General features: G+C 42.1%; 3 protein-coding genes across 5 annotated transcripts in view; 2 read left to right on the top strand and 1 right to left on the bottom strand.

Annotated features, from left to right (window-relative positions):
- Positions 1 to 111: 111 nt before the first annotated feature.
- guca1a (guanylate cyclase activator 1A) lies at positions 112 to 3,005 on the top strand. Of its 2 annotated transcripts, XM_041030478.1 has the most exons (5): positions 112 to 381; positions 1,445 to 1,594; positions 1,683 to 1,776; positions 2,291 to 2,385; positions 2,979 to 3,005. In XM_041030478.1, the coding sequence occupies exons 1-5, from the start codon at positions 184 to 186 to the stop codon at positions 3,003 to 3,005; spliced, it is 564 nt and encodes a 187-aa protein (XP_040886412.1). In that variant the 5' UTR covers positions 112 to 183. The 2 variants fall into 2 exon arrangements, with proteins under 2 accessions (XP_040886412.1, XP_040886411.1); XM_041030477.1 differs by lacking the exon at positions 2,979 to 3,005 and having other exon boundaries at positions 2,291 to 2,459.
- Positions 3,006 to 3,744: 739 nt separating this feature from the next.
- orc5 (origin recognition complex, subunit 5) lies at positions 3,745 to 13,523 on the bottom strand. 2 transcript variants are annotated; one of them, XM_041030475.1, is made up of 15 exons: positions 13,404 to 13,523; positions 11,508 to 11,691; positions 10,727 to 10,819; positions 9,654 to 9,839; positions 9,190 to 9,264; positions 8,103 to 8,214; positions 7,532 to 7,662; positions 7,378 to 7,426; positions 6,485 to 6,575; positions 6,277 to 6,332; positions 5,865 to 5,977; positions 5,525 to 5,572; positions 5,323 to 5,433; positions 4,282 to 4,394; positions 3,745 to 4,163 (listed from the first exon to the last, which is right to left on the bottom strand). In XM_041030475.1, the coding sequence occupies exons 2-15, from the start codon at positions 11,679 to 11,681 to the stop codon at positions 4,118 to 4,120; spliced, it is 1,398 nt and encodes a 465-aa protein (XP_040886409.1). In that variant the 5' UTR covers positions 11,682 to 11,691; positions 13,404 to 13,523; the 3' UTR covers positions 3,745 to 4,117. The 2 variants fall into 2 exon arrangements, with proteins under 2 accessions (XP_040886409.1, XP_040886408.1); XM_041030474.1 differs by lacking the exon at positions 13,404 to 13,523 and adding an exon at positions 11,943 to 11,947.
- lhfpl3 (LHFPL tetraspan subfamily member 3) overlaps positions 12,823 to 13,925 on the top strand; it is a 26,655-nt gene continuing 25,552 nt past the window's right edge. The window contains exon 1 of the mRNA XM_041030476.1: positions 12,823 to 13,768. Within this exon, the coding sequence (XP_040886410.1) occupies positions 13,333 to 13,768 (436 nt within the window). The 5' untranslated portion in view covers positions 12,823 to 13,332. The remainder of the gene's footprint in view (positions 13,769 to 13,925) is intronic.

Here is a 13,925-nt window from a genome sequence, read left to right as displayed (position 1 = left end):
ACAGAGTCAGCTACAAAAGGCCCCCGCCAGCTGCCACTCTCACCCTAAGTCCCAGCGTTGTGTGACTGTGAAGAGGGATCACCTCCGCTTCACAGTAGACCAATTGGGCTGAGAGGTTTGTGCACCAGCGGCAAAAGGCTCCAGATACCTTGTGTCTGCAAAACACATTCGGGCGTCAGAGAAATGGGTAACTCTACAGGAAGCACTGTGGATGACCTGCAGGCGGTGGAGATGCACCTCTGGTACAAGAAGTTCATGACCGAGTGCCCCTCAGGTCAGCTCACCCTGCATGAGTTCAAGCAGTTCTTCGGGCTGCGAGGTTTGGACCCAGAGGCCAACGCCTACATAGAGCAGATGTTCCGCACGTTTGACATGAACAAGGTAAGATGATGCTTTTTTTTTTTTTTTCAACCACAAAGTTAAATTCAGATAAACCAAATTTACCTTACACCTACTCATTTTATCAAGTTGTTTTAGCTCCAGTTACAATTTTAGACTTATTTATCTATGAATAAAAAGTAATATAAAGCCCTTGTAGAGCCAGTAGTTTGGAAACAGATAAGGGTTGGAACTAATGATGATTTGTTTTATTGCTGATTAACCACATACTCTAAATGTCAGGAATTAGTTACAGCATCACAGCCCATCATGATGTCTTTAACATAAAACGGTCCAAAAAACAAAGATGTTAAATTCTTTGACATCTTTGATAGATTAAAGTGTCTGAAATCATCACATTGAGGTGCTGGAACCAGCACAATTAACTGGTCATCAAAATCTGGCAGTTTATTTTCTGTCATCAAGCAGTCGATTAGTTGATGAATGATTTCAGCACCAAAACAAATAACACCAGAATAAGAAGGCCCGCTGCCTGACTTCTGGAGTGTTTAAGGTTAGATTTAAAGTTGAGACGAGAGCAGAAATCTGCTGCCCAAACTGAAAAAAACATCTGTATCATTCAGGGACACATGTTCACTGAAATGTACACAAGGACTCAAGCAGTGCAGTGACCTCCCAGGACAGACTTGCATCCCATTTTGGCCCTCGGATCACAGTTTAATTAAGAGCTGTCCCCGAGCGCGTGACAGGGTCGTCGCAGGATGTCTGGCTGAGAAGCCGCACGTCTATATTTAGTCTCCCTCTCAGCTCACAAAAGGCCATGGTAATCTTTATGCATGATTTAAACTGTGAGATTATCTGTGAGACAATGCTTTGATGCTAAGATTGTTGCCTGTGTTCAGACAGACAGTCCCTGGAGATAATCCTCTGCCCTGGCACGCCTCATTTCAGCTTTAGGAGTTGGGATGAGGAGGATGTCTTTCAACTGAAGGATGGAGCTTAAAAAATAGTTTAATAATAAGCCAATGGTCATGCATGACAATTTATTGATGTCTTGAAAAGGAAAAAGAGCTTACAAGTCTCATCTCCCTGCCTGTTTCCGTAGGACGGCTACATAGACTTCATGGAGTATGTGGCAGCTCTGAGCCTGGTGATGCGAGGAAAGATGGAGCACAAGCTGCGCTGGTATTTCAAACTTTATGATGTGGATGGAAACGGCTGCATTGACAGACACGAGCTCCTCAACATCATTAAGGTACAGTATATCATGCATCTTCCACACTACATCCCTGCGCAAGTCTCGGCCTCAGCTTGGCTCACTGATTTTATTCTCTTTCCTTCAGGCGATTCGTGCAATCAATGGGAATGAAAACCAGGAAACAACCGCTGAGGATTTCACTAACAGTGTGTTTGACAGGATTGATATAAATGGGGATGGTGAGTGTGTTCTGGCGCCGTATGGAGAAAGAGATTTAGGACGAAATCGATCGTGGGTGGACAATGTTTAGACATTTATCTGCTCCAGCGCTGTCTTTGAGTCAGGAAACACAACAGGCATAGACAGAAGATTTACCGTAGGTGGCTGTTTAACACAATAAAAAAAAAAAAAGCCTTTTTCAAAAGATACGACTTCAACTTTTTCACAAATAAGACACTTGCAAGGGAACTCACACAAGGTCTTTAGAATATTACTGCATATGTGAAAAAAGGCTGTCTGTAGAGGCAGCTGTGTGAAGTCTGACAAATATCCTCAAGAGATGTCACTTGCGTCAAGAGTCTGGGGCTAATGCTGTATTCACATCACACAGGATGGTTGGTAGAGATGGGAAACATTCCCATGTCATCACCTTGCCAGTGTTCGAACACATTTACAGATTTACAGCTGCTTTATCTGCAGCTGTAAATTTAATCATTTCATGTCTGTAAGTACGATCTCTGTCTCCTCCAACAGGCGAGCTGTCCTTGGAGGAGTTTGTGGCCGGTGCCCGCAGTGACACGGATTTCATGGAGGTGATGATGAAAAGTCTGGACCTGACCCACATTGTGGCCATGATCCATAACAGGAGGCACAGCATTTAGGACCCGTCCAGTCCGAACACCTCGTCCTCATTCGTGATTTAACACGAGAGCTTCAGCACGTCGCCTCCGGTAAAAAGGCCATTTATAGACTGAGATTTCTATTAAGATTGAATCCAGTTTAATATGATGCCAGTGTATCGTTAACACTGACATTTCTTGTTTTTAATCTCTAAAAGAGTGACACACATGCACTTTAAATGCATCTGGATGACTCAGTCAACCTTTGCAGACCAGTCATTGTCCTTGTTTAATGACGCTGAGCTCTCCCAAGGCCACGTTGGCATGAGGGATGATCTCTCAGATGGCCCACTTACCCTCAGATACCCCGCGGGATAAAAGAGGGAGATACTGGAGTAGAGTGGCAATTACATGCACTCAACTATGCTTTCCAAATCTTTTTTTTTTTCCCTGGGTCTGAGTCCCTCTGCGTCAAATTACTCAAATCTTTATTTACCCGTTGTTGCCTGTGGGGTTTACAGGAGGAGGCTATGACTCCGCAGTGCGCTTAACATCCACGCTAATCTGATTAAGTCAATGACTGTAAAACAGCAACAAGTGAGGAACAAGTTTCTGGAGAGATTCAGTAATGTGCAAATATAATTCTCAAATGTTTACCTTCTTTTTGTAATGTTCTAACATTTATTAATTTTTAAATAATTTAAGAGCAAAAGGCAAACTACTCTGGCTTGTGGTTTTGTAACAACTGTGTGTGGGTGTTTCTTTGGCTCAATCATTTGCTTCCTATTCAGCATAAATACAGATATAGATTATGTTTGTTATGTTTGTTGGCTACGCACGACTGGTGCCTTCTGTTGGAAGTCTGCAGAGCGGGTGTGTGTTTTTCTTCAGCTTCTGCTTATTTGTACAATAAAAATGAACACTCAAATCTGTGTACTGTTTCTGTTGAAAGTACATAGAGCAGCGGTTCATAACATGTGGGTCGCAGGTTGAATCTGAAGAGTCTATTTTTTTATATTTCCTCTTATCTTTGATTACTCCATGTGGATTACTGGATAATTTAAAAACTGATTTCAAGAAATAAAGGTTTGTCTTAAACAGTCACAAGCCCTAAAGGTCTGGTTCACTGCTCAAAGGTTAAATGTGGGTAAGTGGACTGGAGGTAAATTACAGCACCAGTTCAGTTAATTTTCTCCATTGTAGTAACAGTATCCTTTGACTCCAGTGCCTACATACAACAGGGTAAAAACGCATTACGGAAACAAAATCCTCCCTTTGAGCAAGGACGATGATTCACCTACACGGTGCCAGTGTCGCTCTGTGTCAGGCAAAAATAATACAGAACACCATAATCTTTTCTGCACTGTTTGAAGCACGAGGAACTGTGAATATCTGCATTAATCCCGCTGCTATATTGCATAAACTGGATGTTTTGCACTGTAACAAAACAACTCTTTTTGGATATTTCCTATATATAAACGGCAAATGTAACAAAGTCTTTTAACAAAACTGAACCAAGTCTACTTTATTTTGTACACATCCAAATATTTCACATGGTTTGAGGCACAGAATCTCTACAGAAGCTCATTTATCAACCACAAGGGGGCAGTGACATAATTGGATTAATTTTCCTCCATATGTTTTTTGCCAAATGCTTGTCCCAAAGTGTGTACTTGCAGAGAGAAGTCCCTCCTTTGTCTTACTGTCAGAGTGCGTCGTCTCTGCTTTGTCCACTGCAGGCTCACAGGAAGTCGTACAGATACTTGACAATATCAAAGTTCACAGTCCTGGAAGATAAATCACACCAGACACAAACTCAGTGAACAAAAAACACTGTAAAAGGTCAGGTCCCTCGAAGAATTCAGTCACTCTCAATTATGTGTATTAAGAAACTTGAACACACACCTGGAAATGGCACAGATGAAGTCCAGAGAAACAGCACATTTGTACTTTGGGGCGTCGAGCTGGTCATCATGGCTGACCTGTGTCAACAGCTGTAAGGTCACCAGAGAGGAGATCTAAATGGGGAGTAGAGAGAAACCAGAATGATTCTCTGTTCCACTTCTTTAAACACAGCTATTCCCCCACTTTGATGCAGAGGCACTAAATGATGACAGCCAGTTGCACAGATACGGTTCGAGCCTAATTTCCTAAAACCATTTCATGCTCAGGGCCATAAATAGATCGGCATTTGGCCACGGATCCCAAAACTCATGACCATATGGGCAGAAAACTCTCTCATCTGAGAAACTGCGATCATTGAGCTTGATTGGACCAAAAAAAAAAAATAGTACATCATTTGAACCTAGAAATAGGAAAAATTAGCATTTAAAACCCTCTGATTTTATAGTGCATATTCTCTTTCATTTGCTTATCTGGCAAATGGGAAGAAAAGCATGAAATTAAATGATTTTCTATATTCTGTTGGAGCCACTCTACAGAACCGCGAGACTCCTGATAGCTAACAGTGGGAGACACAATCATGGAGAAAGAGGACAATCACTACAGGACTAAATGAAGGGCAAAATTCAACCACTACAGAGCTCAGGTTAACTCAGTACAATGACAACAACAGGGGACCACTTTAGTTTTCTGGGGACACAAAAGTATTTGTTAATCTGTGCTTCTTTATGAATACAACTGATTTATAACTTGTTTGTTTTAGCACTGATTCTAAGGACACTGATAACTAATGGAGTGATGTTAATGCTCGCATGAATATGCTCAGCTATGAGAACGAAGATATAACTGATCACTGAATGTAAGCGCTGCTGCTGCTGCACACCTTTTCTGTTAGACGCTGCCAATATTTGTGTCTGTGAGAGACAAACAGACTAAAGCAAAGGAATTAAAACTGTATTTGTACTGTATTTGTTATATGATCCTTGTTTTAATGTTGCTGTCTACAGCAGACTTATCAAAAACCACCACCATCAACACTCTTACCTGGGAGAATATACTGGCAGTGGGGGCGACTCTGCTGTCCACCACGCTGTAGAAAATGGCGAGCAGGCGGTCCAGAGGGAAAGGCTTGGGCCCCAGAAGATGGTTACTAGTCTGGAAGATATTGATTTTATGTTACATTAATGTGAGGCTTGTGGTGTGAAACAAACCCAGAACAGAACCTGTGTTATATTAAGATGATCACCTTTTCATTTTTCTTCAGAAAATTTGCTTTTCTTATTTTACCATGATGCTGTTGGGAGGAAACAGAAGGACACATCAATTCACATAAATCAAGTCCACTTTTATTTTCATATTGCCCCAAAACAAATTACAGATTTTCTTTTCAATCCTTCAATCCTCCAAACACACAACATGCTCTATTCTCAGACCCTCCATCCGGAAAAGGAAGAACACCACAAAAACAACACAACGCAGAAGCATAATTTCAACATGAGATTCTCTCCAAATACAAAATCCATTTATCAATTATTTCTCTGGCTGAGGACTTTTGTTGCCTCCAAATAAAAAGGAACATTTCCTACCTTGAGGAAAAAGCGTTTGTCTGTGCGGGCAGGGTTGTAGGACGCCAGGTAGGCAGCAATCAACAGGAACTTTGAGTAATAGGGCAGTTCAACATGAGTGTGAGCAGATAAACCTTAGGAAGGAGAGAAGTAAGTGCAATCAATGTCAGACATGCTGTATGTGAAAATCTAAGAAGAAGAATACACCCATGGATTCAAGCAGCAAAACATTAATGCATAATATTCAGTGCAACCCAATATGATGTGACGAGCTGATGTGCTATTACAGGTTATCAGCTGCACAGGAAAAAAATATCACAATTTCAGCATGAGTCCACAGTGTCACTGCGCCCCATCACTTGCTCTACAGTTTAACATCTGCTCTGCAGTCGTATTACGTCACCGAGTGCAACAGCGCTCAGTGTGTTGGTACCTCTCAGGGCTCCACTTTCCCTCTCTTCCATTTGCTGCATCTGCTCCCACTGAAGGCTGAACAGAGGAAAAAAAAAAAAAGAGGGAAAAACACACAATGGTGATAAGAAACCTCAGCAACAATAATCACATGTTGTTGGGTTGGAGGCAGAAAGAAAGTGCAAGAATAAATCATCAGATTGAGATCGACACAGTTTGATTTGACGAACCTGGACACTTCTCGAAGATAAACCGTCTGCATGGCTTTTTTCAAATGAGGCTCTATGTTTCTCCAAAGCTTGTGTGTGTCAGTCTCTTTCACTAAACACACAAAACAAAGCAACATTACTGAAAGAGCCCCAGTAACAGCATGTGATGGGTCATGGATCACTTACGTTATCAGCAGAGAGGATGGAAACGCAACAGGAAAACTATGAAATCAATATTTTTATATCTACAACAGATCAAATGACTGTGTGTGGAGTGAAAGCGATGAACCCGCAGAGAATTATCACTCGGCTCCACAGATTTCTATGGCGCTTCTATTTTCAGGAAAAGAAAAAAAAAAATCTCTGATAAACTGACTGCACCACCTGCCCAGCACCGAACGTCACGCTGATAAATTTAGCTACTAGCTGGTGAAGAAAGTCGAACGTCTAGCGGCAAAAGATCCAGATATTTTTGTCACATCAGACCAGAACAGAGCTAATGAACAGTGGTTTTTGAACTTAAGCTTCATTTATTCTTCTGTGTTGAGGGGTTTCGCCGTAGCTACGACTGTGGAGATTCCACATGGGGAGCCAAAGAACTGTGATCGACCCTCTATCACAAAGCGAATGTGTAAAGAGGCAAATGTTTGCTAACAAGCTCATCATAACAACCTGACGGGGTAATAATCTGTCAGTGTTGTTTTTACAGCTTGTTCTGCTTCCCTCAAGAGGCCAAAACAAAAAAAATCAGTTAAAGCAGCTTTAAAGAAATGAATACAGAGAAGTTCAAATGGGTGAAGTGCACTTCAACATGACAGGAAGATGCTTCTTCAAATGAACAAAGAAGGTGAAATAAGACATTTCTGAATATTGATCAGGTGTCAGACGAATGAATACACCTCTTTATTTATTACCTTTTCCCTCTGCCAGAGGCTCACAGAACTTTGAAAAGTTGAGGGCAGCCTAGTTAAAAAGAAAAACAAGAGAGAAATCAATGATGTGAGTGAGAGAAAATCAAAACAGTGAAAAATCTTCACTGGCTTATGAATGTGTGTGTGTGTGTCTGACCAGGTGGCGAAGCTCTCTGAGGTCCCGGCAGACTGAGTAAAAGACTCCCAGCAGGATGTTGATGTAGGATGAGTAAAACTCAGCTGAGTATGAAGGATGTTTGTCCTGGGATAAGATCTGCTGCAGCTCACCTACAAATAACGGACACACACACACACATACATATACACACACACACACACACACACACAGACACACACACACACACACACACACACACACACACACACACACACACACACACACACACACACACACACACAGATCATATTCATGAGCAGCGTCCTCACAAAAACAGAGATGTAACAAAAAGTTAAGTCTCTCGAAAACCAGCGAGAGATTCTCACTTATCATGCACAATGATTCACTCCCTCTAAGTGCTGAATTTATACAGTGGTGTTTTATAATTCAATACTCCTCCACAGTCGCTGCCTCAAGTGTCGGAACGAAATCGCAGGTACAAATCTCGCACATCTCACACTGCATCTGCCAAGTGTGCGTCATCACTATGCAGAGCGGCGAGAGTTATTCATGATGCTGGCTGATGTAGCGTGCGTGAGGACGATAATACCTTTACTGTAGTCGGGGAAATGGAGCAGAAGCGGCTCGAAACAGCCCGTGTTTGGTCTGAACTTGTCCCAGGCGATTTCACTGAGCAGGATGACGGTTATGTTGTCCTCAACCTGAAGAACAGATGTATGTAGTTACAGATATGCTGTATGATAGCGGTTTTGTACAACAAGTGTACTCACTTACAGGTCAGTGAGGGTCTCCATGGTTACAGGCATCGCTAACTCCTCGAATTTGTGCTTTATATATTGATGTCACATGTTTGGTGTTTTTTTTTTTTTGTTTTTTTAGTGCTCAGCTGATAGCCTGACTGAGCAACAATTTTGACCGCTGATTTATCAATTAGGCCAAGCATAAACGAAGCATAAATCTGCATGTATATCTGTGTATGTAGAGAAAATGTCGAAAACAAATTACAGCAATGATCACATTGAAACAGATGCAGCTTTTTGAGCCTATCCTTTCTCACAGTATAAATTCTTCTAAATTTATGAAGCTAATCGTCCAAAGAATAATTAAAAAGGCAGTTATGCATATACACATATACACATTACAAGATATTGTCCCTTTGAAGACAATACAGTTTAAGTGGTGAATGGATCACAAAAGAAACAGGTGAGTAACTTTACCAGAGAGGCCATAATAATAATTATCATTAATAATAATGAGATACATTAGAGACACGAAACCCCTTCATCATCCTGTCATCCGTCACACACATGTAAATCTGCATCCTAATTATCACTTCAAAATCCTGTGTGGCTGCACTGAAGCGGGATGACATTAAAACCACAGATTCCTCTTAACACCCACAATCCACCAGAGAACAGTCACCTTTCACAGAACTAAAACACAAATAATCACCTAAGTTTCTTTTTTTTTTTTTCTTTTTACTCTTGCTGTGTTTAATTAAAATGCTGTGAGTGGTTGACATCCTTCCAGCACTGTGAGAGAGCTCCACACACTCAGCTCAAGGTCATTCGTTATAAAAGAAGCTCTTCCAGTCCCTCTCCATCATCCGCACGGTGCAACAACAATAAAGTGGCTCACTTGATAGATAACACAAAGAGCTCGCTGCACTTTCTCACCAATTCCTGAAGACGCAGGAGAGCGGGGAGGAGATTGGCATCGGTGTCTCTCAGGAGCTCGGCCTTCTCCATTACCTGAAAAATATATGTGTACGTTTGACCTTATTTCTGTGACATCCATACTCAATACAACAGAAGCTGTGAATGGGTGTTTTATTATGGAATTTTTACTGTGTTTTCTGCAGTAAGCTCACTTTAAAATGTAAATAAAGACGAAGCCAGAATACTAGATTAAACACACTCCTGTGCTGGCTGCAACTCACACTTATTTCCTCCAGGCTAATGCATCTGGAGCTTTGTTTAGCATCCATTTGCATTTGCTATCACTACTAATCATATTATCATACAAACATTCAAGTGACACATCCAAAGAATAAATAATTTGACGTGCCGTGGATTAGAGTATTTTGGTGTGCCAAGCGGGGAGTGATTTTCTGGTTGAGTGTAAAGTGCACGGCACTCACAATGTATCGCGTCTGCTTGGCAGGAGACTGGGAGCACTGCTGCCTGTAGATGCGTACAAAGTCAGACAGGGAGGGACTGCGGGGGAGAAGGGAAGCAGCATCGCAGCCAAAGAAGGACAGCAGCACTTGTTCAAACAGCAACGCTACAGAAACACATTCGACACAGCTGACTGTGGCGTGAGGCAGCTGCAGAGAGGAAGAGGGATAATGGCAGACAGTCAGTGGAGTTAATACACGTCTTATTTTAATTTTACTCTGAGCATCACAATCTCCTGACATGACAATAAATAGTTAAAATTTGTTCTTGTCACAGCTCTCCTCTGCGGCAATCTGGTGTTACTCAACAAAAGCCATGTGATGTTACATGAACACAAGACATAAACTAGGTTTACAGCTCCAACAACTGGTTGATTAACTGATTAAAAACCAAACTACTCTGCAACTATTTATGTTCATACTGATGAGGAGAAATGACAGGAACACACAAACAATACCATCTTTAAAAAAAAGTAACATACTATTTAAAAAAGCTGGGATAAAACACGTTTTTGGTGGCTATTACTTGTTTTTAGCATCTCCATGAAGGTAAGAGCTCCAGTGTGGGTACAAAGGGTGGGAAGCATCGCTGTCTGGAAAGATTTGCTCTTTATATTTAATTCATACCAAAAGATTTTAGGTAAGACAGTAAAGTTCTTTTTCTAAATCCGAAACGTGGTATTCTGTCCATAAATTTTAAATCGCTGTGGGCTTTCTGTGCGTGAGAGGAAGCTTTGTGTGCACGGAGAAATGAGATTTCTCTGAAATGGACTGCCACAATAAAATTTATTAGAGGAATCGTTTCTTTCAATAAAAACTAATATCTTCAAGGTCTGAGAGCTGTTTCAGAGCTCTGATGAAGAAAGCTCTGTGAGTCTGAAGCGCCAGCATCAGTTTAAGGTTTATATCAGCTTAAAGAAGCCACTTTCATGTTAAGCAGCCACTGTGGCTACCACCTGTACATGCACACATAAAAACACCATGTTAAGAAGCCCTGGAGGTCCCTGAATCTGAGTGAAAATGTTTTTGTCTCTCACCTCGAGTTCCTTCAGCAAAACGTGCGTCACATGACTCTTCCCCGAAGCCCGATGACCGTAGATGAAGATAGAAGGGTAGCTGAACTGCTGCGGCTGTAGGGACAAAGTTCAGCCTCTGTTTGCTCAGTGCAATATTTCATTATGATCAACAACAATCTCAATAAACAAGTTCTCCTTTCTACCATGTTCCTAACTCACATCAACCACACTTTTATCATCAAATTAAATCCAGTGTTGTTGGCAGTAATTAACTATAATGCCAATGTCCTTGACTAAAGACATTCTTAGCTGTCGACTAGTCACTTAATTTCCTTAACAAATTGCTGAGTTGATTTAATTGAAAAATTTCCATTAAGCTGTAACCGTTCCTCTTAGGAGGAATGCAGAAGGATCTCAAGTGCTTACAAACCCGAGCCCCTTAATTCACATTATTCAGACACCAGAGATCAAATGACAAACAATTAATTCTCATGAAAAGATCATTAAAAATTAATCAAAAGATTTCTTTGTCAACCAAGACCCTAATCCAAACCGGATAAATGTAACTGATTTAAAGTTTTCTACGACAAGGATTATGGTTTATCTGCTGACTTACAATACTGAACATGAAGAAATATTTTAGGAAGCTTACTCAGTGCTTGAGAAAGATTAATTTTGCCAATAAAAGGTCAGAATATAGTGAAATGTGCCTGTCATGATTTCCAGTAAGTGTTATTCTCTTAACTGATCCTGTGCTGACAGGAGCTGACACCAAATAGAAAAGCATTACAGGTGACTGTACCTGTCCCATCAGCGACAGCAGCATCCCAGCCTGGGCTTCTCTGCAGGGCAGCTGCCCTGCGACCCTCTGCAGCCTCTCCTCATCGTATCCCGGATGCTGCAACAGCCCTGCCATTCCGCACCTCGTACTACCAACCGCAACACCGTGTGTTATCCCACCGGGATAATAGGTCATCGACGTGCGGCTAAAAACAACACAGCCGGCGTTAGCTTAGCGTCCGTAACACCGCGTTTAACTAGAGGACAGGAGGCGAAGAAATGCGGTGAAAATGTGAGGCAAAGCAGGAAACTACTGTCGGAAACTATTTACTGTGAATACGACAGAGCAACGCGATAACACATGGCTGAAAACAAAGTGTGTAACAAACTTAAAATAGAGTAAAAAAAAAAACTAAGTTAAAGTTTGAAACACAAACACACAACCGAGGTAACTCACAGCAGTTTCGCGCGCGCCTTCTGGTTGCGTCAAATGACAGCTTCGGCTACCAGCCAATCACAACTCTCCACAGCATTATGGGAAATGTAGTTTATCATGTTTCTGAAGCGAATCATAGATTAAAAAGCAAAATGTTACCGCATTGCCTGTTATATTTGGATTAAATATTGATGCTAACGCCACGAGCATACTTTTACCAAACGTTTTTTTAAACATATTAAGATATTTTGTAATTCAAGATCTGTTGAGGAAGAACGTGGGATACGATCAAAAGCTCCAGAACAGATTGAAAAACTAACTAACCAATGTAACCATATAAATTATGATTATTATAAATAAGAATTAGCCCACTGATGATAAACTGATAAACTGTTTTTGTGTTGGCCTACTTTTTTTGTGCACAGAAAACTGGTGAAATGTTAATACAGGTCTGCACAATAGAAAATATGTGGTATTTTCGCAGGGTGAGCCAAAAAAGAAAAACGATTGGCCAAATGCAGGATTGTTTTACAATGATCTTGTTGGAAATAAATACACATAGGTCAGTTTAACTGGTATCACAGACAGTGAATGTTAGGTTCTGATTATTATTGTTATCGATTAATTATTGATATTACTGTGGCAGGTGCAGTCATGTGCATTAACTCATAGTGTAGACAATACGGCTGTTGGTGTGATGCAGCGGACAGAGGGAAATATGACCATTTAATCAGGAGCCATTAGCTACAGTATTATTATATATTTTTTTTTTTAATCAGTGTGCCTGTTTAAGATTTCGCGCGTTACTGTAATAGTACGTCAGACTGGGATTAAGGGATGTGGGTTGGCCCTGTAATATCCAAGGCTATCCTCCAACTCTAATTCAATAGGAGCTCAGCTGCAGTTGTCGGTCGGTCGCCGTCGAGCACATACGGAGCATTTCGGCGAGCTCTCACACACTGATTCACAGAGCTGCACCGGTTTGTCGGAATAACAGCCCCCGGCTTTGCCACGACTCAGGTGAAGACATTTCTGAATAAGCATGAGGACGAATGTAGGGTAAATCTGATGCGGGCTCCTGAGCGGGTGATGCCGGAAGCTTGTCTTTCTGGAGCGCACGTTTCGTTTTTGCAGAGTGATCAATGAAAACCGGAGGAAAACACAAGACGGAAACCGAACCCGACCTTGCCATGGATGCGAGAGCGCAGTGATGCTGTGGCTACAGCTGTGACTGAATAAAGGCAGAAATATACGACCCGAAAAACGACAAGAAGCGACAAGAAGAAGTTCTGCAGACTGAATACTGAGACTGTGCCTTTTACGGAGCAGATGCTGCAGATGTTACTTTAGTGAGGACAGGTTAATTGATCCTGAGGACCGAGCAGACACCCCCTCCAACACAGACCAGAGGATGGTCCCCGGGGCCCCCAGCACGACCACCACCATGCTCCCCGCATCCGAGGCTGCCAAAATCTACCAGACCAACTACGTGCGCAACTCCCGCGCCATCGGCGTCCTGTGGGCCATCTTCACCATCCTCTTCGCCATCGTTAACGTGGTGTGCTTCATCCAGCCGTACTGGATCGGAGACGGCGTGGACACCCCGCAGGCAGGCTACTTCGGTCTGTTCCACTACTGCATCGGGAATGGGCTGTCCCGGGACTTGACCTGTCAGGGCAGCTTCACCGAGTTCAGCACCATCCCCTCCGGTGCGTTCAAGGCCGCCTCCTTTTTCATCGGCATGTCCATGGTGCTGGTCCTCACCTGCATCGGCTGCTTCGCGCTCTTCTTCTTCTGCAGCACCGGCACCGTGTACAAGATCTGCGGCTGGATGCAGCTGGCTGCAGGTAGGAGACTCTGACTACAGGTGGACGTTCATAAGTTCAGCGCTTGTGGTTTAGGGAGCTCCAGTGATCTTACACAGGGTTCAAATTAGTTTAAACAATCTACACAGTTTGTTAGAAATGATCCAAAATCACAGGTTTCACCTTCATCTCCCCACCT

Source organism: Toxotes jaculatrix, chromosome 22, assembly GCF_017976425.1.
Source record: "Toxotes jaculatrix isolate fToxJac2 chromosome 22, fToxJac2.pri, whole genome shotgun sequence".
Lineage (NCBI taxonomy): Eukaryota > Metazoa > Chordata > Actinopteri > Toxotidae > Toxotes > Toxotes jaculatrix.
This window is presented reverse-complemented; position numbering and strand designations above follow the sequence as displayed.

What these genes read in the sequence shown, in the direction of transcription:
- orc5 (XM_041030475.1), bottom strand. Translation starts at nt 11,681, where the DNA reads ATGACCTATTATCCCGGTGGGATAACACACGGTGTTGCGGTTGGTAGT. An exon ending in GCCTCTGGCAGAGGGAAAAG is followed by an intron (nt 6,576 to 7,377) that starts GTAATAAATAAA and finishes TTGTGTGTTTAG; the next exon opens with TGAAAGAGACTGACACACAC. An exon ending in CTGCCAGTATATTCTCCCAG is followed by an intron (nt 4,395 to 5,322) that starts GTAAGAGTGTTG and finishes CTCCCCATTTAG; the next exon opens with ATCTCCTCTCTGGTGACCTT.
- guca1a (XM_041030477.1), top strand. Translation starts at nt 184, where the DNA reads ATGGGTAACTCTACAGGAAGCACTGTGGATGACCTGCAGGCGGTGGAG. An exon ending in GCACGTTTGACATGAACAAG is followed by an intron (nt 382 to 1,444) that starts GTAAGATGATGC and finishes CTGTTTCCGTAG; the next exon opens with GACGGCTACATAGACTTCAT. An exon ending in AGCTCCTCAACATCATTAAG is followed by an intron (nt 1,595 to 1,682) that starts GTACAGTATATC and finishes TCTTTCCTTCAG; the next exon opens with GCGATTCGTGCAATCAATGG.